This window comes from Sciurus vulgaris (genome assembly GCF_902686455.1).
Source record: "Sciurus vulgaris genome assembly, chromosome: 3".
Classification (NCBI taxonomy): Eukaryota; Metazoa; Chordata; class Mammalia; order Rodentia; family Sciuridae; genus Sciurus; species Sciurus vulgaris.
In genome coordinates, this window is record NC_136463.1 from 2,489,133 (window position 1) to 2,513,994 (window position 24,862).

At 57.2% G+C, this 24,862-nt stretch overlaps 1 protein-coding gene across 11 annotated transcripts in view; it reads left to right on the top strand.

Moving 5' to 3' along the window:
* The window catches only part of TBC1D16 (TBC1 domain family member 16), a 104,330-nt gene that overhangs the window by 68,054 nt on the left and 11,414 nt on the right, over positions 1-24,862 (top strand). The window contains exon 1 of one of the 11 annotated variants that reach the window (XM_079131090.1): positions 12,280-12,487. The exons of the other annotated variants lie outside the window; for them this stretch is intronic. Coding sequence (XP_078987216.1) covers positions 12,295-12,487 — 193 coding nt within the window. The 5' untranslated portion in view covers positions 12,280-12,294. Of the gene's footprint in view, positions 1-12,279; positions 12,488-24,862 lie in introns of those variants that run through there. 11 annotated transcript variants of the gene reach the window in all.

Here is a 24,862-nt window from a genome sequence, read left to right on the forward strand (position 1 = left end):
CCTCCTCGGGGGCAGGATCCTTGGCTGCCACTTTGGGAGCTCAGAAGGGGGTGTCAGGGGGGCTGGCTTGGCGTGTGGCCTTGAGACCACGGTGGCTCTCCCTCCCCACCCTCCTCCCTCAGTGATCTTCTCCCTTAAATTCCCCGTGAGACTGGCGAGGGTGTTTACACCCCTCTTCTTGTAGCATCAGGACCGTTCACGTGTTGAGGTGAAGGTTCTAGTGTCTCGGTCTCTGAGCCAGCTCTTACGAGGTCCCTAGAGTCATCAGACTCAGACAGAAGTTAGCATGCGGCAAAGGGCTACCAGTGTGGGGTCCCAGGCACGTGAACTGGGCTGCTGGAGAGGTCAAGGTCTGTAGGTCTGGGCAGTAATGGTGGCCTGTCCTGGAACTGGCCTTGCCAGGTGGCCACACAGCAAGGCTGCTGGTGGGGTGGGCAGTCCCTGGGCCAGTGCCCAGCTGCACCTGAGGGCATCTCTGCCTTCTAAAAGGGAACCAGATGTTTGCCCTGTCCTGTGTGTTCCCAAAGTCCAAGGGTGCTGGACTATTAATCCAGAGCTGTGACCTTCATATTTGGTGGGAGCTGGGCCAGAGATCAGCCCTTCCTTCCCTGGAGGGCCTGCGAAGTCTATGCCACGGCTGGCTGGTCGGGCGGCTCAGAGTCCCTAGTGAGGACCTCTAGGTCATTGCTTCTGGGGCCCAGACCATGGCCAGCTCAGCACCCTGTTACCATGGCTGTGACAGGGGCCATCCTGGAGGTGGTGCACATCGAGGCCCATCTGCAGATGGTGAAAGCGGCCATGAATTTCTTTCTATTTTGTTTCCCCCCTGGTACTGGGGTTGAACTCAGGAGCACTCGACCACAGCCACATCCACAGCCCTCTCTATTTAAAGACAGGGTTTCACTGAGTTTCTCAGCACCTTGCCGTTGCTGAGGCTGGCTTTGAACTCGCCCTCCTCCGCTCTCAGCCTCCCCAGCTGCTGGGATTACAGGTGTGCGCCTCCGCAGCCGGCCAGCCCTGTTTCTGTACCCACAGGCGCACATCCTCAGATTCAACCCAAGTCCATCAGAAATATCCAGAAAAATAATTGTGTCTGTACTGAATATGTACTGATGTTCCTCTCGTCACTGTCCCCAAGCAACACAGTGTAGCAGCTCTTCACACACCTCTGCACCATGCTGGGTGTTTGAAGGAGTGGAGGGATGATTGGAGTCTCCGGGAGTACGTGTGCAGGTTCTCTGCAAACACTGTGCTGTTTCGTACAGGACTTTAGACCCGCGGATTTTGGAATCCACAGGAGTCCTGCAACCCTGTGATGCTGAGGCTGATGCCGAAGGACGAGTGTGTTGAGAACAGTCCTGATAGCTGTGTGCCCACGTTCACAGCAGCATCGCTCGCGGTATCCAAACGTGGAGGCCTCCGCCGTGCCGGACAGTGGGAAGAAGCAAAGACGACTCCTGTTTAGTAGGACTTGCTCTGTGGTGGGCAAAGAAGCCAGGTCTTTGTGTCCCGGAAGTGGCCCAGCACCCCATTCTTTTGGGGCCTGTCACTCACACAGGGCACAGTGGCCACAGTGCCAGAGACAGAGGGCAGGCTGACTGCAAAGCCTGGCCACTCCCCGACCCTGCAAGTGATGGGGAGGGGCCTTGGCGCACTCGCTAGACAGAATCCAACCTTGAAGGGCGAGGTTCATTTCTGTGCTGGCACAGGAGATCCCACTGTGGAGGTCTCTGAGCAAGGGTGAACCATGCCAAGCTCGGAGTCTTAGGGGACCTCACCTCAGGGTGCTCTTAGGCTGTGTGGAAGCCTGCCTGTCACTGTGCCTGACGGTTCCTGCAGGGTGTTTCATACATTCACGTTGGTATAATGAATGCTGGAAGATGCCCCTGCTCACCCCTCTGGATCTTTCTTCCTCCCTCCCTCCCTTCCTTTCTTTCTTGCACCCACCAGGGGTGCTTAACCACTGAGCCAAATCCCCAGCCCTTTTAAAAATACTTTGTTTAGAGACAGGGTTGCTTAGGGCCTCACCATTGCTAAGGCTGGCGTTGAACTCATGATCCTCCTGCCTCAGCCTCCTGAGCTGCTGGGATTACAGGTGTGTGCCACTGTTCCTGGCTTCGGGGTTTTTTTCTGACAATTTAAGAAACTTCTTTTGGGAAACTTTTTCACTGATTGAAAGGTTTTTCCTTGGAGGGGGTCTGAGGGTACTGGGTCTGTAGGAAGGACCTGGTGTTGAGTGACAGGGGTGGGTTGGGATTATGCAAACCATCCATCCCAGCTGGGGCCAGGAGAGAGGCCATGCCCAGAGGCCTCAGCAGGGGAGACTGGCTGGGGTATACGTTCCCATCCTAGCAGAACGGGCCTCTAATTTTGCATGGTTCTAACTTAAAAAACAAGCAGAGGCTGCTGCCTTTTGCTTTGGAGTTGACTAGAGATGGATGGGTCAATGCTTCCTACATAAAACCTTCTAGGAAAAGCCATTTTCCCCCTAAAGTTAATTATCCCTGTTTCGTTGTGATTGATTTGTTTGGTTGTGATGTGTGTTGGCAGAACCATTAGGTACAGAACACAGGGACCAGGGACACCTGGCTGGCCAGCTGTGTGTGCACGTGTGTGACCTTGGGCCACTGACTTGTGATGGGGCATCTGTTAGGCCACCAGGAGACCTGCCTGTGGAGTAACCTGTGGGCCTGGCCTTGACGTTGAGCTTGGTCTGGCGGCTGCAACCCCTGCTGCAGGGCGGGTGGCTGGCGGCCTCCAGGGCAGCCCGCGCAGGGCGCTGTGTTCTGCCGGGGCCTTGGCCACGTAGCAGACTCCAGGGAAGCGCTCGCCCGAGCATGCTCCACGGCCTCACCAGCCGCCCTGAAGGTCGCGTCCCACCCCTCCCAGGCCACGATGCCCTGAAACAGTGTCCCCTGTGAGTCAGGCCTGGGGTCATGTCACAAAAGATGATCCTGCTTCCCGGTCCTGCTGGAGGCAAGCCTGCCATGGGCACAGCCCAGGACCATCCTGTACTTGACCCTCTGGGAGGTACCCAGGCCCACCGCAGCTTTGAGGTCTCTGTGGAAGCAAGCTCTGCCCCCTGTGGACTTGCATCAAGGCCATCTCAGGAAGGAAGGCAGCAGACACAGCAGCAGAGACCTTGGGGGGGAAGGGACAGCTGGCCTCAAGGTCCAGCTCTATCCTGGCCTGTCCACCCAGCCTTCAAGACCTGCGCTGGGCAGCTTCAGACTTCCTGCGAACCATACAGGTGGTCTCATCACACCGAGCTGGTCAACCACCTCAGCATGCGAGCTTGTTTGGAAGCAGGGTCTTTTCTTTGGTGATGTGTTCGTTGGACCATTGTGTTGGCCTGGCCTTCCAGGAGAAGCCAGGAATGTGGGCACTTTGGGCACCCACCGCCCCGTTGCCACTCCCTCTGCAGAGGGAGGAGCTGCCGCCCACGTGCCTGGTGTCGGCATGAGGTGGCATGTGTCTCCTGTGGTGGAAGGTCCTGGGCCTGGGGGATGTTGTGCAGCTTCCTGGCAGTCAGGTGCTCTCTGGCCATGTGACCACCACAGTGCTGTGGCGCCACGGGGTGGCAGCTCCTGAGCTCTGACCTGCTACGACGACCAGTGTCCAATGGGCCAAAGGTGGAGTCCAGCCACAGTTTGCACTGCTGGGCACTGTGAGCACGGCCTTGCAGCACAGACCTTGTGCCCGCTGCTCTGGACACATGAAGTCTGAGCCCAAGGGAGGGAGCCCAGCAGGCCTGTGGCCCTGAGGGGTGGATGTGGACTGCTACCCGCCTTTGCTGCCTTCCCCTCCCGTGCTTGGGGACCTCGCCGCAGTTGGAATCGCAGTGACTTACGCTGGTGTTAGGCAAAGCCTCCTCTTTTCTGATTATCCCTCCATTTGATGTATGGCAGAAAGACACCAGCACCATCAAAACAGAAGCAGCCAGTTGGAACTCTTCAAAGCAGGAATCAGCCATTCTGAGGCACAGAGGATGCTGCCCCTTCAGCCCTGGTGAAGAGTTTCCTTGGGAAAAATTACTTTTCATAACCTTTTTTGCTTTCGTATTTAAATTAAGCTTTGCCAAGCAAGTTTGGCAGTAGTAGAGGGCGCCTAATTTGGTCCCCCTTGACCTCTGCAGCCTTGATTGGCAGTTTGTTGTTGGGCTTAAGGTTGCCTCTGCAAGGTAAGAGCCAGCAGAACAAATGCCCTATGTCAGCTTGGCATCCCCAAGGACTGGGGCAGAGGGGGGAGCTCCCGCAATTAGAGGCGTCTTCGCGTGGAAGTTAATTAGCTACTAAATAGCATTTAGCATGGTTGACAATGGAAAGAGCGTGCTTGAAAGCAAACGGAGATCAATGAGAAAGGGCGTCTGCAGGACCAGGAGCCAGGCCTGCCTGGTCCTACCCCTTGCCTTTGACCCAGGATCTCGGCATTCCCTAGCAGGATAAAGGAAAGGTGCCCACAACTGACCTGTGTCCCCAGGAGCAGTCCTCTTCAGAGTGAGGACCAGGCATGCCGGGGCCAGGCTGGGGACATCCTGAGTGACCTGCCTGGCTGAGGAGTGACTGTCCAGCCTCCCAGTCAAAAGAACTCATTGAATACATCTTTACTTCCTGGGAGCCGTGTCTGTAGGGCCAGGTAGTGTCCCTCCCAAAGTCCACGTGCGCTTGGCCTCTGAGCCTGTTTGGAAGTAGGGTCTTGGGTGATGTAATCCAGGCAAGGATGAGATGGGTCATCCCAGGGTAAGTCCTGGGAGTGAGCAAACCCCAGGCAGGAGGCCAGGGAGGACCAGGCAGAGACGGGGACTGCACAGCAGCTAGCTGAGAAAGCAGGGCCCGGACGGAGGCTGAGAGCTGCCCCACGGCCCCCATGCACCGCGGGTGTTCCCTTCAGCCTGTGCTTATTTTTACTTATTTCATTTTTTGTTTCTGAAGCCTGCGTTATTTGAGAGTTGTAGACAGGCTGTATGTAAAATTTGGTTTCTTGGTTTGACATTTTAAGTTTCCTTACCTCTGACACTTGCAAAGGAGCCAGTGTAACATGCACACCAGACGTGGCGGTGAAGTGACCCCAGGACCCACTTGAACCAGAGCCTGCCACGCCAGCATGGCCCTGGCGGCCCCTCTCCGGCCCCTGCCTGTCCCCAGCTCCTCCAGGAGGACCCAGTTTCTGGGGTGTCCTGCTGGGCCTGCTCCCTGGTAACAGGCCTCCTAAGACCTCCTACAGTGTTGGCTGGAGGGTCGTGGAAACGTGGCCAGGCTCTTCTGTGGCTCTGAGAGCCTGTGGCTTGTTTATTTCTATGGCCATGGAATGTTCCAGGCTGTACAGTTCCCGGTTTGCCCATGTCCCTGTTGAGGAACTTGCGGGTGTCTGGGTTTTTTCTGTGCATGCTGCCGTCTGACAATTCTTGTCACCTCTTTGGTGCAGGGGACTTGGGTCTCTCTGAGGGGCTGCACCTGAACCCCAGGCCCCCCTCAGCTTCTGCCAGGTGCTGTCGCTCTGCAGGGCGGCGGCTCACGCTCCCTAGGGTGGAGGGACTCCTGTCCTGCAGTCCCAGCCCCTACTCCATCAGGACCTGCCCCTAGCCACTCATCTCGGTGCACAGCGTCCCGCTGGTGAGGACGGTGCCCTTGCTCGATGGTCAGCTGCTTTCTGCTTTCCTCTGGGCCCTGGTGGACACACCTGTGCTCCATGCTTGTCCACAGAAGGTTCCAGAAGCAGAAGCCAAGACGGGGCGCTCTTAGACCCTGACCGGTTGTCAGCGTTGCTGCTCTTGTGGTCTGAGTGTTGGTTGAGACAAGTGCAGAGGTGCACAGACAGACACACGGACATGCACAGGCTGTATGCGTGAGCAGCACAGAGCCTGGATGTGTGATCTGCGCCTGCATCAAGGTTATGGACAGGTGTGTTCATGTGAACACACCCGACATATACCTGTGTGTGCACACCTGTTGGTGTGTGTGTGCACGCATGATCTCACAAAGAAGTTCAATGCAACGTCATTGGCTTTAAAAAACGGAGACAGAAGCACCCAGGTCTTTGTCTCTAGGGAACATTTAAACAAATGCTACCCAGCAGCCCCTGGAAGGAGCGCAGTAAGCCAGAAGAGCCTGTGGGACAGAGCCCGTGAGGTGCCTCCCGAGACTACCACCCTGGCTCTCCCAGGAGCCCCCAGGGCCATGCGCCCGCTCCCTGGAGCTGCCCTGGGGGACTCGCAAGCGTCTGCAGGTGTGACCATGGGCTGGCTCCTAGGACTGGAGAAGATTGGGGACAGCAGTGTGACACTGCCCAAGGTGGCGGGAACCAGGGCCCTTTGGGAGGTGGCTTGCTGCTGCAGGGACCAGCTGAAGAGCCCTCTCCTTTGCATGTCCTGTGTCCCTGTGTCGGGTCACCTGGTGTCCTTGGGGTCTGCACGCCCGTGAGAACAGGGCGTTCACTCTGGCGTGGGGCACCGAGCGGGCTGTGGCGGAATTGGGGTCTGCACCCCTCTACCCTGGGGCCTGACGTGGCCCTTCAGGCCTTCCCTTCTGCCAGCGGCAGGAGGCGGCCCTCCGAGGAGACGTCGTGCCTGGTTGGTGAGCACATCTGCTTAAGAATATCCTGTTGAGTGGGTCCTGGTCCTGCTGGGTCCTCCATACCCTGAGTCACTCCAGGCGGTGACACGGTGCCGAGGACGTGTTGGTCCACCCGAAACCAGGCCTGGGCACTGAGGCAAGAGCGGGTAGAGACAAGGCCAAGCCAGGTGATCTTCGTCCTGCACTAGGCAGGAGGTGGGAATGAATGTTCCGGAGTTTGGTGTGCTGGCAGAGGATGCAGGTGACTTTTCTCATCATTTGCAGTTTGGGGTGGAGAGGAGTGGGGAACGATGGACAGCCGCCTCGGGCCCCCTTGGGTCCGGTCTTGTCACTGACCCCAGCAGGAGCTCCAGGTTAGTGCAGGTCACTTGAGTCAGCTTGCTCTTGGTCCCCTTCCCCCCCACCAGGGAATGACATCACGGGCAGGGTGCAGATTCAGAGGCAGGGTGTCCCTCTGGGAGTCCTGGAGACATGTGGAAGAGCCGGTCAGGCCCAGGTGTCTGTCACCGGGGCCCATGGAGATGGTCTGGGTGACCCCGGACTGGCTGAAGGGCAGGAGAAAGCTTCATGGGCTGTTGCAACACCCTGTGGCCCAGAATCCAGAAGGTTCTTGGCTTCTAGTCCCTGCTGCTCCCCCTGCTGAGTTCCTCAGCTGGTCCCTCCCTCCCTGTGCTCAGTGTTCAGGAAATGAATAGACTGGGCCTGAGGACCTTCGAGGCCCTTTGGGACCTGCAGGTTCTGTGGCCACCTGCTCCTCTTCTGGGCCAGCCTTGGCTCCTTGACCTATAACAGAGCATCCAGATTCCCTGTGCCCGTTCACCTGTGACCCTCTTCATAACAGTTGGTCACTCTGGGAGGATAAGTCCAGCACAGTAGGTGGGACTCACTGGCCCTGCGTGATGGTCACAAAGTCCTCGCTTTGGAGCAGAGAAGGAAGGGGAATTTGGGCTGAATGCCTGAAAAGGAGTTCATGAAATTTAATCAGGTGCCTAAGGGGAGGACCTAAATTTAGTAAAATTATTATTAGTATTCATTCCGTTTTTAAATTGCCTAGGGGAACGTCACAGGGAAGTTGGAAGCCACCAGCCTGGGTGGTGATTGGTGTACTTCCGTGGAGCCGCGGGAGCCACCGGGAGGCCACCGTTGGTGGCAGTGTGGCGAGCGGCTCTCCTGGGTCCATGGAAGTATGGCTCATGGTCTGGGGGGCCCGGGACCCGCCCCGTGTTGAGCCATAGCAGACCTGTCTGAGAATCACGCGTGACCTTGGCCCCGTAAGCCCCCACGGGGACAACAGAACCCACCGTGGCCGCCCGGGTCCACGGTGATGCTCGGGGGGTGTGCACCCTGCTGCTTGGCTGTCCTCTGCCTTGACCTCTGCTTCTCGGGTCCAGGGCGTGCCTCTTGGGGACTGTGAGGGGTAGACCCAGGGTACTCCTGCTCCTGTGCGTTTTGGGGCCCAACAGATTACACAGCCACTTCTCTCGGGCTGACGCCTGTTCTGGACAGTCTGGTGGAATACCACACGTGGCCAGTGTGTCCCCTTCCGATGGCACTTTATCACCTGAATCTGCAAAAGGGACCCGGAGTGCCTCTCTGTCCCCAGACAGCATGTGGCCCGCAGAGGCGACACAGCTTGGTGGTGGCGGCGCCATTCTCTCCCCTGCCGGCCCTGGCCTGCTCTGTCTGCTGGCCCCTGGCAGTGGGCATGCCTGGGTCACAATTGCACGCTGCGGGGCCGTGGGGTGGCGTCCCTGGGGTGCTGGGCTCAGTCCCTGTGCTGGGCGTTGGGAGCACGTGCTGCCCAGTGCTGGTGTTGCAGGGCGGGTCCCGCGGGCCCTGCCTGGCTCGGGGACTGCTCTGGCCAGAGCTCGCGTCTCTTCGTTTTTTCTAGGTTGTGCAGAATTTCCTGGGTGGGACCGGGTGTCCGAGCTGCGCCCACGGAGCCGGAGGCACAAGGAGTGTCTGCCGTCGCTCCTCCTGGCGTGGATGGGTGCCCTGGGTCTGGTCCCACCTGGTGCCGGGCTGCGGGGCGTGGTTGCCAGCGCAGCCCTGGTCATTCTGCTATTTATCAGAGGCCCCAGGCCCCTCACTGCTGGGCCTGTCTGTCTGCGAATGCCTTAAGGGGAAAGCCAGGGGAGGACCCTGCCCCATCTCCAGCCCTGGCCAGTAAGGCCACGACATCGAGCCACACGCATGCCTGCCATGCAGGGACACGCAGCTCACAGAGCAGTGGGGTTTGTTGAGTGAGATCTTCACCTTCCCGGGAAATTGGCGAGGTCGCCGTTGAACCAGGAAACGGCTCCTCTAGGTCTGGATTCTGGCTAGTGCCTCAGACACCCTGTCCCCACCCCTGTGGCTGGCAAAGGGCAGGAAAGGCCTGGGTGGTGTCTGTTCCCAGCCGTGCGGGTGAGACCCAGGATGCGGGCCTGTGCTCTTCCACCACCCCTCCACACTGGCCCTGAGCGCCCGTGGTGTCCAGTTTGCTCCTGGAGCTGGGACGCTGCCCCGCCGGGCTCTGGCTGCCCTGTGCCCCGCTGCCTCCTGCAGGCCCACGGCCTGTGAGCTGCCACAGGTCTGGACAGCCTCCCTCTGCAGCTGCACACGCAGGACCAGGGCTGGGGCAGCGAGTCCATGCCACGGTCAGCCATGCGCCTGAGCCTGGCTCTCCAGGGTCTGGCCTGCACCAGTCTCGACACCTGGGACCCACCCCGTGACACAAACCCCTGGGCCACGGAGGTCTGTGGCTCTGACCTGCTGTTCTGGAGGCGCATTGACTGTCCAGCTGGGCACCGCGGGCTGCCTCGGCGAGCAGGGCCCAGAGTGAGGGCCTCACAGCCTCCGGGGTCAGAGGAACGCCAGCAGGGCACTGCTGTTTGCCCGTGTGTGTGTGTGCGTGCGCGCGCACCTGTGTGTATATGTGTGTGCATGTGTGTGCTTATGTGTCTGTATGTATGCCTGTGGGTATATCTGTGTTTCTGTGTGCCAATGTGTGTCTGTGTGCGTGTCTGTGTGTGTGTCTGTGTGTGTGTGTGCCTATGTGTTTCTATGTATGTTTCTGTGTGCCTGTGTATGTCTGTGTGTGTGCGTGCCTGTGTCCCTGTGTGTCCCTGTGTGTGTGTGTGCCTGTGTGTCCCTGTGTGTGTGCCTGTGAGTTCCTTGTGTGCCTCTGTGTCCCTGTGTGTGTATGCCTGTGTGTGTCTGTGTGCCTGTGTATGTATGTGTGTGCCTGTGTGTCCCTGTGTGTGTGTGTCCCTGTGTGTGTGTGTGTGCATGCCTGTGTGTCCTTGTGTGTCCCTGTGTGTGCCTGTGTGTCCCTGTGTGTGTGTGTGTGTATGCCTGTGTCTGTGTGCCTGTGTGTCCCTGTGTGTGTGTGCCTGTGTGTCCCTGTGTGTGTGTGTATGCCTGTGTCTGTGTGCCTGTGTGTCCCTGTGTGTGTGTGCCTGTGCGTGCCTGTGTGTGTCTGTGTGCCTGTGTGTGTATGTGTGTGCCTGTGTGTCCCTGTGTGTGTGTCCCTGTGTGTGTGTGTGCGTGCCTGTGTGTCCCTGTGTGTGCCTGTGTGTCCCTGTGTGTGTGTGTATGCCTGTGTCTGTGTGCCTGTGTGTCCCTGTGTGTGTGTGCCTGTGTGTCCCTGTGTGTGCCTGTGTGTCCCTGTGTGTGTGTGTATGCCTGTGTCTGTGTGCCTGTGTGTCCCTGTGTCTGTGTGCCTGTGTGTCCCTGTGTGTGTGTGCCTGTGCGTGCCTGTGTGTCCCTGTGTGTGTGTGTGTGTATGCCTGTGTCTGTGTGCCTGTGTGTGCCTGTGTGTCCCTGTGTGTGTGTGTATGCCTGTGTCTGTGTGCCTGTGTGTCCCTGTGTGTGTGCCTGTGTGTGCCTGTGTGTGTCTGTGTGTCCCTGTGTGTGTGTGTATGCCTGTGTCTGTGTGCCTGTGTGTCCCTGTGTGTGTGTGCCTGTGCGTGCCTGTGTGTGTCTGTGTGCCTGTGTGTGTATGTGTGTGCCTGTGTGTCCCTGTGTGTGTGTCCCTGTGTGTGTGTGTGCGTGCCTGTGTGTCCCTGTGTGTGCCTGTGTGTCCCTGTGTGTGTGTGTATGCCTGTGTCTGTGTGCCTGTGTGTCCCTGTGTGTGTGTGCCTGTGTGTCCCTGTGTGTGCCTGTGTGTCCCTGTATGTGTGTGTATGCCTGTGTCTGTGTGCCTGTGTGTCCCTGTGTCTGTGTGCCTGTGTGTCCCTGTGTGTGTGTGCCTGTGCGTGCCTGTGTGTCCCTGTGTGTGTGTGTGTGTATGCCTGTGTCTGTGTGCCTGTGTGTGCCTGTGTGTCCCTGTGTGTGTGTGTATGCCTGTGTCTGTGTGCCTGTGTGTCCCTGTGTGTGTGCCTGTGTGTGCCTGTGTATCCCTGTGTGTGTGTGTGCCTGTGTGTGCCTGTGTATCCCTGTGTGTGTGTGTGTGCCTGTGTCCCTGTGTATGTGTGTGCCTGTGTGTCCCTGTGTGTGTGTGCCTGTGCGTGCCTGTGTGTCCCTGTGTGTCCCTGTGTGTGTGTGTGTGCCTGTGTGTGCCTGTGTGTCCCTGTGTGTATCTGTGTGTGCCTGTGTGTGCCTGTGTGTGTCTGTGTGCCTGTGTGCGTGCCTGCCTGTGAACCCTGCAGTGGTCCTTGGTCTTGCTTGGAATGGAGAGCGTGGTATGCTGTAGGACCTGCTGAGTCCAGTGAGGCCTCAGAGGTCAGAGCCTGGCCACCCTCATCCCTGTCCAGATTGACCCTTCTTGTGCCTGTCCCCCTCCAGGCCAGGCCCTCGTGGGGCCGGGGTTACGGCGACCACAACGACGACATCCTGGCTTAGGGAGGGGGCACGTTGGTGGGTGGCAGAGGTGCTGGGAGGGGCTGGATCAGGGTGGGAAGCCTCCTCCCGATGTGGGCGGAGGCCTGGGGTGGAGTCTGCTCCCTGCCAGTCCCCCACTGTCTATCCGCTGTCCTGCACCATGGGGCCACACGGCGTGGGCTGGGCAGTGCCCCTGGAATTGGCGGGGCTCCGTGTGTCTTCCACTCTCCTCACCTGGTGGGCCATGAAGGAGGTGAAGCTGGGACCCGGCGCTCCTGTTCGGGAGGAAGCCGTGAGGTCGGGGCATGGCCGTGTCCAGCACTGAGAGTGACTGGGCAGCAGCAGGCTCGAGTGGCGGCTCCTTCTCCTGCCAAGGGGATCCGTCAGCAGAGCAGCGAGGCCAGCACAGACACGGTGCCAGCCTTGTTCCTGCCTGCTCCCTAGCGTCTCACCTGGAGGGCTAGCGGGCAGGCGTGGGCGGGGCGGAGAGGACCTGCAGCCTCCAGCCCCTAGCTGGCCTCCCCGAGAGGAGCCAACAGAGGGGCAAGTCGGGGGCTGTGGCGAACGTGCCACTTCCAAGTTCCAGGCAGTTCGCTGCCTTGGGGACTTACCCGGGGTTGGCGAGCTGGGGAAGCCCCCGGGTTGGGCACCCAGAGGCCAGGGGAAGCCTCCCCTCTGCCGGGGAGGCCTCGTAGCACAAGGACTGGCCCGGCTGGGCCTGCCTGGCCTGAGCCCCCCTCTGCAGAGCGGGTGCGTGACCGGGGCGTGGGGCCTGGAGGACCGGCTGCCCTGCACCCGAGGGTCATTGCTGGTCGAGTGGAGTAAGGTCGCGATTACAGACCAGTCGGCCTCACGGGGCAGAGCCGACCTGGGAGATGCCCAGCATGGCTCCGCCTGGCCCCCTCACCTTGGCGGCTGTATGCCCAGGAACGGGGTGCATCCTCAGGGCACCACCCAGGCTGCTGCCGTGCTGAGCCTGGAGGCCAGGCTGCGCTGTCACGCAGACTCCGCCCCCTGCATGGCCGGGCCCCAGTGCACGCGAGTGACGTGGCACTGCTCGGAATTCCGTCTGCACCAGGGCTCTGGGGACGGTCACAGGCTGCCAGTGAGAGGTGGGTGCTGGGGGCCCTGCGTCCTCCACACTCCTCGGCGACGTCGTGGTGCCCCCCGGGCCATCACCGTGCTCTGAGCTTAGCGGCTCCAGAGCCTCTAGTTGCCGGGTCTCCTTCCTTAGGAACCCGTCTTGTCTGGCTGATCAAGGGCTCCTGACGAGGCCCTAAGGAGCCTCTGCTTGGCTCAGTGTGGCCTGCTAAGTAGGCCACGCGGGAGGATCCAAGAACACCTTGCGGCCAGCTGGGGCCCGGCAGAAAGTCCAGGAATCTCTGTTGGCCCGAGCTCAGCGGCACAATGCGGGCTCTGCAGTCCAGGCAGCTCCCAGGGGCGGGCTGGTTCTGTTCTCCGCGGGCCGACTTTCGTGATTACGGAAGAAGGGGACAGCACTCACTGAGCAAAGCCCAGAGCGGCTGGAGGGCCGAGAGCCGCTCAGACTGGCCTCCTCCAGGCCTCCTGGAACGCAGGGGCTGCCGGGCCGCGGCCCAGGTGTGTGCAGAACTCCCCGCCCAGGTGGAGGGTGGGGAGCAGAAGGGACCAGGAGTGGCGGGGCACGCTGGGTCACCGTCAAGTGTCGCCATCGTCCTCAAAGTAGAGCCAGGCACCTCCATGGCACTGCGAGCTTCCAGCCAGCCCCCGCTGCGAGCGCGGCCTGCACAGGGGTCCCAGGCCGGCCAGCGTCTGGCCAGGGTGCTGCGCCTGGAGCGAGAACGTGCTTGGGGTGGAGGAACCAGGCTCTGAAGCCCCGGCCCATTGAAAACGCGGCGATAGGATGACCTGGAACTGCCCGTTCTTGCCCTCTGAGCTCACTGGTGTTCGCTGGTGTCCACACGTCCTCATTGCTGTACAGACGCCACCGGGTCCACTCCAGGACATATTCTCCCAGTCCACTGGACACCAGCGCCCCAGCTGCCCTCGCCCAGGCCCCTGGGCACCCTTCACTGCTCCGGGCCCCTGGTGCGTGGAAACACGAGCTGCCCTATCGTGGCTGGCTCATCTTGTTAGCAGTGTCCTCAAGGTTCACGGTTGTCGCCTGCGTCCGGATTTCCTTCCTCTTTTATTTTATTTTGTACCAGGGGTGAACTCAGGGGTGCTCAACCACAGGGCCACATCCCCAGCCCTATTTTGTATTTTATTTAGAGACAGGGTCTCCCTGAGTTGCTCAGCACCTCACCATTGTTGAGGCTGGCTTTGGACTCATAGTCCTCCTGCCTCGGCCTCCTGAGCTGCTGGGATTACGGCCTACATGACCGTGCTTGGCCTTCCTTTCTTAAAACAATGTTTTTATTAGTGCAGTCTAGTTATAGGTAATAGTGGGGTTCATTCAGACGTGTCCAGGCAGCGTGGAACGTAGTTCTCCCATCCCACCCCCAGTGCTTCCCCCCACTCTGCTCCCCAGGTCTACCTTACTGTTACCGACTCTTTATTTGGTGCCTTAGAGGTACACACAGTCTCCTTCCTTTCCGAGGCCAAGTGATGTATAGATGAACCCGTTTGTCCTTCTGTCTGTGGGTGGAGCACACATGTCCTGCTGGGCTCTTCCTCCTCCCTGGAGCCCCAGGCCAGCCCCTCTGAGATGCAGCCTGCGGGGCCACAGCCCTGCCGCACCTGCGGCTTCTCCAGCTGCTCAGGGACCACAGTCTTCTGTCAGAACTGTCCTCCCTCAGGTGGCGTGGGGGCGAGCCCACCTCCTGGGAGGGTCTGCCTCCAGCCTTCCCTGAATGGACTTGAAAGGGTGATTGATTCACATTAATGAGTCCCGGTGAGTAAGAGAGCAAAGGCTGCTCTTTTTAAATTGCCTTAGACTATCACAGTGCCCCTCTGTCTCACAGGGGACTGGATCCAGGACCCCCAGGTACACCCAAATCCAGGGTGCTCAGGTCCCCCCACAACCTGTGTGGCCTTTGCCTGAAAGCTGCACGCACCTCTAGACTGGGTACCTGATACAGGGTGACTGCTGTGCACGGGGTTGTGACATTGGTTGTCCGGGGTTCTCTGACCAGGAGGGAAGCCGACACGTTCAGCGCAGACGCAGTTCTCTTTGAATATTTTCAGTTTGCGCTCAGTTGAATCCAAGGATGGCGACCGGGTATACAGAGGGCTGAAAGGTGGGAGAGCCACGCGGGAGATGCTGGCCGCTGTGTGGACACGTTGACGGGGCCTAGAAGCGGGGCTGCGGGGCTGGGCGAGAGGACTTGTGGGTGTGTGGAAAGGTGGGCCAAGCTGCATCTGCACACAGCAGCGCTTTGTGGATGTTTAACCACAGAAAGGAGTTTATGTATTTGTTACTTGCAAATTTCCAGGAAATAAAAATATGCGGGGATTGCAGTTAATGTAACCGAGGTCACTTCCGCTCCCGCAGGAGGAGGGAAGACAAGCTCGGCGGGGCAGGGCAGCAGACTCTGGCCAAGGGCGAGCCTCTCTTGCAGCGGGCAGACGTGGGTGGTTCTTCCACGCTTGGTTCCTCTCCTGTGCCCACCCCTGGCCTCCTCCCCTGCCTGCACCCTCACCAAGGCTGGCGGGATACCTCTGTGGAGCGGCCAGCCTCCCGCCACCGGGTGGCGCCCTGGAGCAGCCCCAGCACACCCTCCCGGGTGTTGGCTGGGAGGGTGCTACCTTGTCCCCACAGCAGGAAGCTCCCAGTCTCCAGGTCAGGGGAGGCTCCCCGAGCTTCTCGTTGGATGAACAGATGTCTCTGAGGTCCTGCTCTGTGCAAGACCCCAAGCTGGGAGAAGGACGGGGGACTCAGACCGCGGAGAACAGGCGCCCAGTGATGGGCAGTGTGGCAGTCCCTCCTGGTCTGCGGTGCAGTGGCAGCGAGCACCCTTGCAAAGCCACCTGGCTGCGCTGTGTGTGATGTGGGACGTTTTCATCAGCCCAGCGCAGAGCTCCACGCTCACGGCTAGGCCCCCTCCCTGCCCTGGCCCCACGAGTGTTCTCTGTCTCTGGCATTTCTTCAGATAGAACCTGCAGCGTGAGCTCTCCTGTCTGGCTGCTCTCCCCTCCGACAGTGTCTGGGGCTCCCACGCTGCAGATGGACCAGCGCTCCATCCCTTTTCATGCCTGAGCAGTATTCCGTTGCTCACCCGTGGCTCAGTGGAGGGGTACCTGTGTCACTTCCGTTTTGTGGCCCTGGTGAAGGAAGCAGCTGAGAGCATCCCTGCACCTGTTTCCACGGGGCCTGTGTTTTCTGTTTTCTTGGATGTACACCCAGCAGTGTAACTCTATTTTTGAGGAACTACCTGACCGTTTTCCAAGCCGGACCCACCGTCTTGCATTCCCGTCAGCACCCTGCAAGGGCTGGACCTCCTGTCCTCTGTCCGTCTTCTCTTGCTGCAGCTTCCACAGTGGGATGGCGCGGCTTCTCCTGGTGACTGGGGACAGGAAGCACCTTTCCTGGGCCACTCGGCCACTGCGGGTCTTGGTGGGTGCACACCTCCGCCTGTGCCCTCCTCACGTCGCCTGCCCCGCTGCTCTGGCATTCGAGGTGTCCTCGGGTGCTGTCCCCATGGGTACGTGGATCGCAGGTGTTCCCCGCTCCGTGGTCGTCCTTTCAGTTTCTTGAGAGTGTCTACAGCACAAAAGCCTGTGACTACGAAGTCGGATTTATCTGTTCTCCATTCGCCGGTGCTTTCTATGCCACATGGAAGGGACCGGCTCACTCGAGGTCATGGGATTCATGCCCTTCGTTTCTTTTTCCTGTGTGAGAGAGAGTAGCGATTGAGCCAGGGGTGCTCCACCGCTGAGCTGCATCCCTGCCCCTTCTTTTTAGTAGTAGACGAACACAATACCATTATTTTATTTATTTAGTTTATGAGGACCGGACCCAGTGCCTCACCCTGAGCCACACCCCAACCCCCCACCAGGATTTTGGGTGGGTGCTGGGGATGGAGCCCAGGAGAACCCTACCACTGAGCCACATGCCCAGCCCTTTTTATTTTTTGTTTTGAGACAGGACCTTGCTGTGTTGCTCAGGCTGACTTTGAACTTGCGATCCTCCTGCCTCAGCCTCCCGAGCCGCTGGATCTCAGGTGTGCTCCACCGCGCCCGGCTGCCTGTGTTTCCTCTAAGACTTTAAAGTAAAAAGAATTCCTTGCTCCGTTTTGAGTTGGGTTTTGCAGATGGTGTGGGGTCGTGATCAGAGTCAGTTCTTCTGCCTCTGGGTGTCCGCTTGTCCCAGTGCCAGTCCCTGAATCATGTTGGTGCTCTAGTCAGAAACCAGTTGGCCGCAAACGTGTGCGCGTATTCCCGGGCTCCCAGTTGCACTCCAGGACCCGTCCAGAGGAGCCTCCTCTAGACCTGGGGGTGGCCCTGCTGACCGTGATTCCGGCTTCTGGCCCTGAGAGGCTAGGGAGGGCACCGCTACCCCAGGCCACGCTGTGGTGGTTGCTTTTCACCAGAGGCCTGGGACGCGGAGAAAGGGGCCCAGGCCAACTGTGGAGCATCTGCCCACCAAGCCTGCCCACCGCGCCTGACCACCCGGCGGCTTCTAGCCAGGAGTGTGCGCAGAGGGCAGGAAGTGCGTTTCAGGGCCTTTGTTTTTTGGTACTGAGATTTGAACCCAGGGCCTCCCACATGCTAGATAGCACTCTGCACCGAGCTGCGCGCCCGGGACACTCAGAGTGTGGCCCCCTGACACCATGATTCAGGTCCAGGCGCCTCCTCAGTAGGAGACGTGCTGTGTTGGAAGGACTTGCGGTTTTCACTCGAGGAGCCAGGGCAGGAGCCTCAGGCTGCCCATCCCTGCCCCGCCATTTGCCGGCTGTGGAGTTCAGGGGTGTTCCTCAGCCTTCTCGGCTGTGAAGGTCAGCTCCTGGCCCTGAGGGAGCCCAGGGAATGGCCCCGGAGATGGCGACTGCTCGTGCCTGCTGGGCTTTCCTTCTTTCTTCTTTTCTAAATTTTCCTTGTTGGTCTTGTAACATAAAAAGAAATGCAGTCGTCGGGGAGGCGTGTAGTTTCAGGGACTTTGGAGGCTCAGGCAGAAGGATGGCAAGTTGGAGGCCAGTCCAGGCAAATTGGCAAGACTCTGTCTCAAAATAAAAAAATAGGACGGGCATATAAATATGGGGAGGTTTCTTTTGAAAAAGAAGATAAACTGGGTGTGGTGGAGATTCTAGCAAGGCTGTGATCCCCAGCACCAAAGAAAAAGGAAGAAAGTGCAGACTGCAGACTTCTGGGTTAAAAAACATGAGCACACAGAAGACTTGCTTATTTTTTCTGATTATCGAGATGATACATTATTCCTTTCAAAAAACTTGAAAAAAGTAAAGAACAGTGTAAACATAAACTGTGGCTGTGCCATCCAGAGAGGGCGTCATCTCGGATTTGAATCGCTTTCTGCCTCTGTGTTCACGTAGCTATAAGACGCCTGTGAATGTACTCGGTGCGAGCCACACCGACGTCGTACTTCACACCGTTTGACGTCTCCTTTCCCTGCCTAACAGAGTGAGCCTTTTCTTTGGTCATTAAATACTTTCATGAGATATTTTACGATAGCCCAGTGGTGGTGTACCAGGTGACTCTTCACAGCACGTGAACCTATTGCCCTCCCGTTGGAAACTTCGCAGTAGTACCGGGGTGAACATGGGTGGGTGTTTTGAGGACTTTATTGATGTTCAATCGTCGTGCGGTTAACTGTCCATGGCTGAAGCGGGCAGTTGGGCCAGTGTTGACCTCTGTAACAGTGCACCCATCTCCCCCGCCGTCGGTGGACGTGTCCGTCACCCTGGGTTTCTTTATGTGCCTGTGTGGTCCCTCCCTCCTCCCGGCTCTGCCTGGGAGACACAGCTGACCCAGGTCTGGCCCCAGAGGTGCTGGGAAAGGGGAAAGCGGACAGATTGGACCAGGGAGTGTTTGGGGAGTTTGTGTCCAACCCGTGGGCAGAGGTCAAAGGCAGCCTGCAGCGTGAAGAGACGTTTGCACGTCGTGTCTGGTGAGGGGTGGTACCCAGGACTGTGGAGGCCTCACACCCGTCAACGAACGCCCACTTCAAAATGGGAAAGAGTCTTGAGCAAACTTTCCTCCAGAGAAGGTCCACAGCTGGCCAAGGCAGTTCCGCTAACCCTCAGGGGACGCCCAGTGGCCTGCAGTGACCGGCTGCTGCCGAAGCACCAGGCAGAATAGAAAGGGTGGTGTTGGCAAGCAGCGGGAGGACCGGGACCCGGTGCTGGCGGGACTGTGTGGGTGCACCGTGGGGTGGGGGCAGGGTGGCCGATCGTCCAAAGGCTGCAGTACAGTTCCTGCCTGAGCCACAGATTCCACTGCTGGGCACATGCCCAGAAGGATTGATAGCAGGGACACCAGAGTGCCTGTGCACCTTTGTTCACAGCAGCTTGCTCACAACAGACAACGTGGAAGCAGTTGGCAGACAAGTGGATAAACAAAATGTGGCCTGTCCATGCAGTGGAATATTATTTAGCCTTCAAAAGGAAGGGCACTCTGACTCCCGCTACAACATGGGCAAAGCCTAAGGACATGTGTTAAGGGAACAAGCCAGACAAAAAAAGACAAGCACAGCTCACCGCCCCCGGGAGGTGCTTGGACCAGCCATGGGGGTGGGCACGGACAGCAGTAGGGAGTGGCTGGGGGCTGGGGCAGGAGCGGGAGGCACCTCACAGAGGTCACGGTGTCCCTGTTCTGTAAGGTGGAAGGGGTTCTGTAGACGGAGCTGGCACAGCACCAGGTCAGCCTGTCCCGGACGTGGATGGCTGGGATCGCACGGCTTCTCGCAGGGGAGGTCTGGCTCCGTCCCTGCGTGCAGTGGTCTTGCACCCTGCCTGCCGGGCGGGCCCGCCCCTGGTCACAGAGCCGTTTCCGCTGTGGCGTTGGTGAGCCCTCGGTGCTTCCTGCTCCTTGGCTCTTGCAGGGTGATGCGCGTGGCTGCTTCTCTCCCAGGAGCACCTGGAGCGCCAGGGCTGGCTCCGCAGGAGGTGTGACTTTCAGCAGAGGTGCACTGCTTTGCCCAGCGGCGCCCTGTGATGCCCCTGGCCCCCGGCCCCCCAGCACCTGGCACCGTGGGTCTCTGTGCTCGCCGTGGTTTCTTGCAGTGCTGGGGATGCACCAGGGCCTGGAGTTTGCCGGCCGCCCGGCCCCAGCCCTGCCTCTCTCGGGGGCGTGGGGGTCGCTGGCACTTCCTGAGCCCCAGCCAGGGCATCTCTGGCGACGCGCCGACTCCTCGCCTGTGGTCCCAGGTGTCCCTGCTCCTGCCTTTCCAGGCTGATGGGCATGGTTACCCGCTCGCACCTGGTCTGCACGCTGGCTCCCCGGTCCTCGTGCTCTTGGGCTGTGAGCACGGCTGCCCTGAACACTCGCCCGCTGATCTGTGCCAGTGGTTTTCACACGCGTTGGGCAGATGGCCAGGGGGAGGGCTACCGCGTTGCGTGGTAAGGGTGCCGTCCCCTCGAGACCTGCTCCCTCCTTCCACAGTGGCCCTTTCCCTTCTTCCTGCCAGCACCGCGGGAGCACTGGCCAGCGTGCTGTCCTGTCGCCCAGTCCCTGTTTCCCGTTCGCTCCGGCCGTGAGTGGCCGGGACACCTGCACTCTGAGTTTTAGCCTGGGCACCTTTTCATCTGCTTGCTGTTCTGACATCTTCTGTGAATTGTCCTTTCAAACCTTCGGCTCTTCTTAAAATTGTGCTGTTTGTTTCCTTGTGACTGAGTTTTGAGCATTTCTGGTATATTGTGGGCAAAATCCTTTATCATGTATATTTTGCAAATATGTTTTCCCAGTGTGTGATTTGTCTTTATTTTCTGAAGTGTCTCTCAAACAGCAGTTTTCCATTGTACCTATCTTCGGCTTATCTTTCCTTCTGCTTTGTGTTGTTCGGTGTCACATCTAAGAAGCACTTATGTGCACGTAGCAGTATCATTGCATTACAAGGGCTCTGTGTTCAGAGTCTGGAAAAAGTTCTTTCCTGGACAAACACTGAACATTTGCTTCCAGGTTCTGACCTACATTTTTGTTGCCTTTAATAGAGTATTTGGAAGAAAAATGTTCTTTTTCTGCCTTAACATTTCTTTAATGATTTTTGGGTTTCCTGTTCTGTGTAAGAAGCCTGACACTATTGCAAGGTCTCAAATTTTTTCTCTTATGGATTTTTCTAGAAGCTTTACAGCTTTACGTTTCATATCTGTGTCTGGATGCATTTTGAGTTCATTTTTGAGGGTGACATAGGAAAGCGTGTATTGATTCCTTTTCATTCTTTTTCAACACTACTTGCTGAAAAGCTCTTTTACTCCATTTGATTGCCTTCTCTCCTTTATCAATACTGTATGGACCGTATCCTATTTCTGGACTCTATTCTGTTTCACTGGTCGTCTGTTTGATCATATTAGTCTTTTCACTCTTGTAGACCCTATCGCTTATTACGGCTTCGTAAGTCTCAAAATCAGATAAGTCCTGCAATTTTGTGCTTCATTTTTATAATTGGTGTGGCTATTTTAGGTCTTCTCTGTTTCCTTAAACATTTTGGAGTCAGTTTACCAATTTCTACCAAAAAATTCCTGTTGGAATTTGGGCAAGATCGCTATCTTAACAGTAGTAACTGCTTCCATCCATGGACATCGTCTATCTCTTCATTTAAGTCTTTGATTTCTCAGCCATCTTGGATTTTTTTTCAGTGTGATTGTCTTGAATATCTTTTTTTTTTCCCCAATATTAGAGATTAAACCCAGGAGTGCTTTACCATTCAATAATATTCCCAGCCCTTTTTATTTTTTATTTTAACAGAGGGTCTTCATAAGTTGCCCGGGCTGACCTGAAACTTGCAATTCTCCTCTTTCAGCTTCCCAGATTGCTGGGGTTACAGGTGTTCTGGGCCTGACTTTGAATATCTTTTGCTAAACTTGTTCCTAAATATTTCATGTGGGTTTTTTTTTCCTTCTTTTTCCTACTATAATTCGAATATTTTGTGTTCATTTTAGTTTTCACAACTAATTTTTCTATATTAAACATTTGGCCTATAATCTTACCAGATTCATTCATTGGTTCTATTCATTCATTGTTTTATGGTTCCCCTGGGATTTTTAAACATAAGCAGTCATCTCATCTGAAAACAGAGAGCTGAACTTCTTTCCCATCCCCATGACTCTGCTTCCTTCCTTGTCCCGAGTGCAGCCCTGCTAGAGGTGGTGAAAGCAGCATGGTCAGCCCGTCCCTGGTCTGGGGAGCAGTTCCGTCCTCTGCCACCAAGTGTGATGCTAGTGGCAGGGTCTGTGGGTGTCCTTTATCAGGTTGGGGAAGGGTCCCTATGATTCCTAGCTTTTATCATAAACGAGCTTTGGATATTTGTCAGCTGCTTTTTCTGTGTCTATTCATGTATTTTTTGTGGGCATCTTGGACTATTTTCCTTGGATTCCCTCCTAGAAATGAAACTAAGGGTCAACACAACGAAATTCGCTATTCTGTATAATTAAAATGCACCACTTTTTTTTGTTTGTTTGTTTAAAGGAAGTAAAGTGTTAAAACACATGGATCTTTTTAAGCCTTCTGCGTCCTATTTCAAAATTGCCATTCTGAGGAACTGGGCCAGTTTGCATCCCCCGAAGTCGTGGTGGGCTGTTTCCCCAAATTCTTGGCTGCGCTAAATTTTTTAATTTTATAATTGCTGCCAAACTTAGAAACCCGCCCCAGCGGTGTCTTGTTCCCAGATGCATTTGTCCTGTCGTGTGGACAGGAACAGGTTATGATCGTCGTATTTGTTGTGCAGTCGCTAGCTTTCTCCTCCGCTGCCGGGTCCCCGCCGCGTGGTTCCTTTTCTTTCTGAGCCGCGCTTCTGGTAGCTGCGCATCTGAGGCAGCCTCTGCGAGCTCCCAGGCTTCTCTTCGGCTTTCTGCTTTCCTCGTTGCTGGTTTAGTGGACTCTCCCGTACAGCCGTTTCCGGTTCACAGGCGAGCTGTGTGCCCCGTCTCCCCCACACAGCACCCCATCAGAGTGGCGCTCTTGATGCAGTGAGCCGGCACGGGCTGGCCATTGTCACCACATCCAGGTTCACACCAAGGTTCATGCTTGGTGCTGGGCCTTCTCTGAACAAAGATAGGCATCCGCTGGGGAGTGTGGGACAGAGCAGCCGCGTTGCCCTGGACCCCGTGTCCCTCCCCCAGCCCCGCCACCCAGACTGGACGTGGTGACGAGTCCAGGCGTCCTCCCTGCGTCTTCGTGGCTCAGTTGCTTGTTTCCTTTGGGTGCTGAGTGTTGTCTGAGCACACTGTCCTTTATTCATACTTGCACGCGCTCACATTCTAAAGGACATCTTGGCTGCTTCCAGGTTTCGATACTTATGAGGGGCTACCAAAGGGTGGCCGTGTCCCCAGGCTCCCTGTCCCACTTCTCTGCACCACAGCCCACCAGCAGGGTCCTCCAGGGCCTGCGTGCCTCCCGGCACACAGTGGCCTGCTCACCCATGGACCAGGCCAAGATTCCCTAAAGCCAGACAGAAGACAGCCAGGCGGAGTCCTGGCAGCCGGCCCTGCTGGTCCCCTGGGGAAAGCAGCTGATTCCAAACCAGAAAAGAGCCCCAGAGAGAGGGGCCACCTCCCCAGCAACTTGCCTCCAGGCAGAAGTCTGCTTAAGCCCTTTCACAACTCCTCGGGGGAAAATTATTTGCATCAATTAATTGACTCATTAAGTCAAGACACTGTGCTTGGGACCTGCAGTGGGGTCCATTGGCTTCTCATTCAGTCAACTCCAAGCCTCAGGACGGAAATGAAGCAAGAGCAAGTTCAGAGCTCGGGTATTTTGAATCATGTTGACCTCTGCCCCAGTGTTTCTGACCTTGAGAGCCACCATTTTAAGTCTGGAGGTTTCTTCTCTCCTAAGGATTTTCTGGATGCATCAGTTATCTATTGCTGCGTAACAAATGGCCCCCAACTTAGCAATGCAAACACCACCTTTGCTTTGCACTCAGCTCTTCAGCGTGGGCCAGGCTCAGACTGGCTGTTGTGCTGGGCTCTTAGGGGCGGCTCCAGGAGCTGCAGCTGTCTGGGTGCTGCTGGTGGTGGGGGTCTGCATGGCCTCTGTGCACCACGTGCTGGGGGGCTGTGCTGGCTGTCAGTAGGTTCTATTCCTAGCCTCTTGGTCTTTGTCTGCGCTGTGTGAGGGGAACCTGCAGAAGCTGCTAGGCCTTTCGAAGCCCAGGCTCTGGGACTTACATAGCAACACTTCCACCATGTTCTCTTGACTCAAGGGGTGACAGGTGCCACTCTTGATAGGACACCTGCAGAGACTTGAGGCAGCTCTTGAGTCACCTCTGTATGTGCATGGCACTGTCCATCAGTGAGCAAGAACCCCGGTTCCACATCTCAGGGAGATTCATTTCCTCAGAGATTCTCAGAGAATGGCAGACGCTAAGCAGCACTGCGCTTCTTACCGCTCAGTCTTCTAGAGCTATCTGTGAGACGTTTTGAGCTTGATAGCAACTTGGAAGTTATCGCCTGAATAAACCATCCTTTTAATTTTAATGTATCACACATAATAATTTTATGAACAAACCAAATTATATGCAGCACATATGTATATTCCTAAAACCAAATTGCTCCACATATGTAGAAAGATCATCACACACACAAAAAAACTGTACATATTTCCCTCCCAGGTTTTACTTCCTTTAAAGCGTGTTTTTTTTCAATGACTTCTGAGTTGCCAGACATTTTCCGTTTTCACTCCAGGCGTGAGTACGAAGTGACTCGGGCTCTGTGCCAGGCCTGTGCTGGGAGCTGGGGCGGCTGCCCCGGCCTGTGCAGCCCATCTGGGGAAAACAGACCAGTCCTCGGTGCCGAGCAGGGTGGCCTCTGCCAAGGCAGGTCCCAGGTAACCAAGGAACTAAGGCTTCAGTCCACTTGCTCCAGGTTGAGCCCCTGGACCCCCAGCTGCAGGTCCCAAGCACAGTGTCTTGACTTAATGAATCAGTCAATTAATTGATGCAAATAATTTCCCCCCGGGGAGTGTAAGTAGACTTCCGCCTGAAGCAAGTTGCTGGGGAGGAGGGGGTGACCCTTCTCTCTGGGGCTCTTTTCTGGTTTGGAATCGCCTGCTTTCCCCAGGGGCCAGCAGGGCCGGCGGCCAGGACCCTGCCACAAGGACCTTGGCCTGGCCCGGCCGCCCGGGCCAGCAGGACGCAGTGTGCTGGGAGTGGCATGCAGGCCGGGGCTGGGGTCGCGTGTTGTGTCTGGGTGGCGGTGAGAGGGAAGAGCTGCAGCCGCAGGCGCAGGCTGAGCAGGAGCTCTGGCCGCCAGCCGCCTTGTTCAGTAAGCGGCTTATGAGGCTGCATGCGGGGCGTGGTGGGCCCCTCTCTGTCCTTGACCTGTCTCCTTCTGTGCACAATGACTGCACAGCACTGCCATTAGGGTCCACTGGGGAGGACAGGCCAACAACCCCTTGGA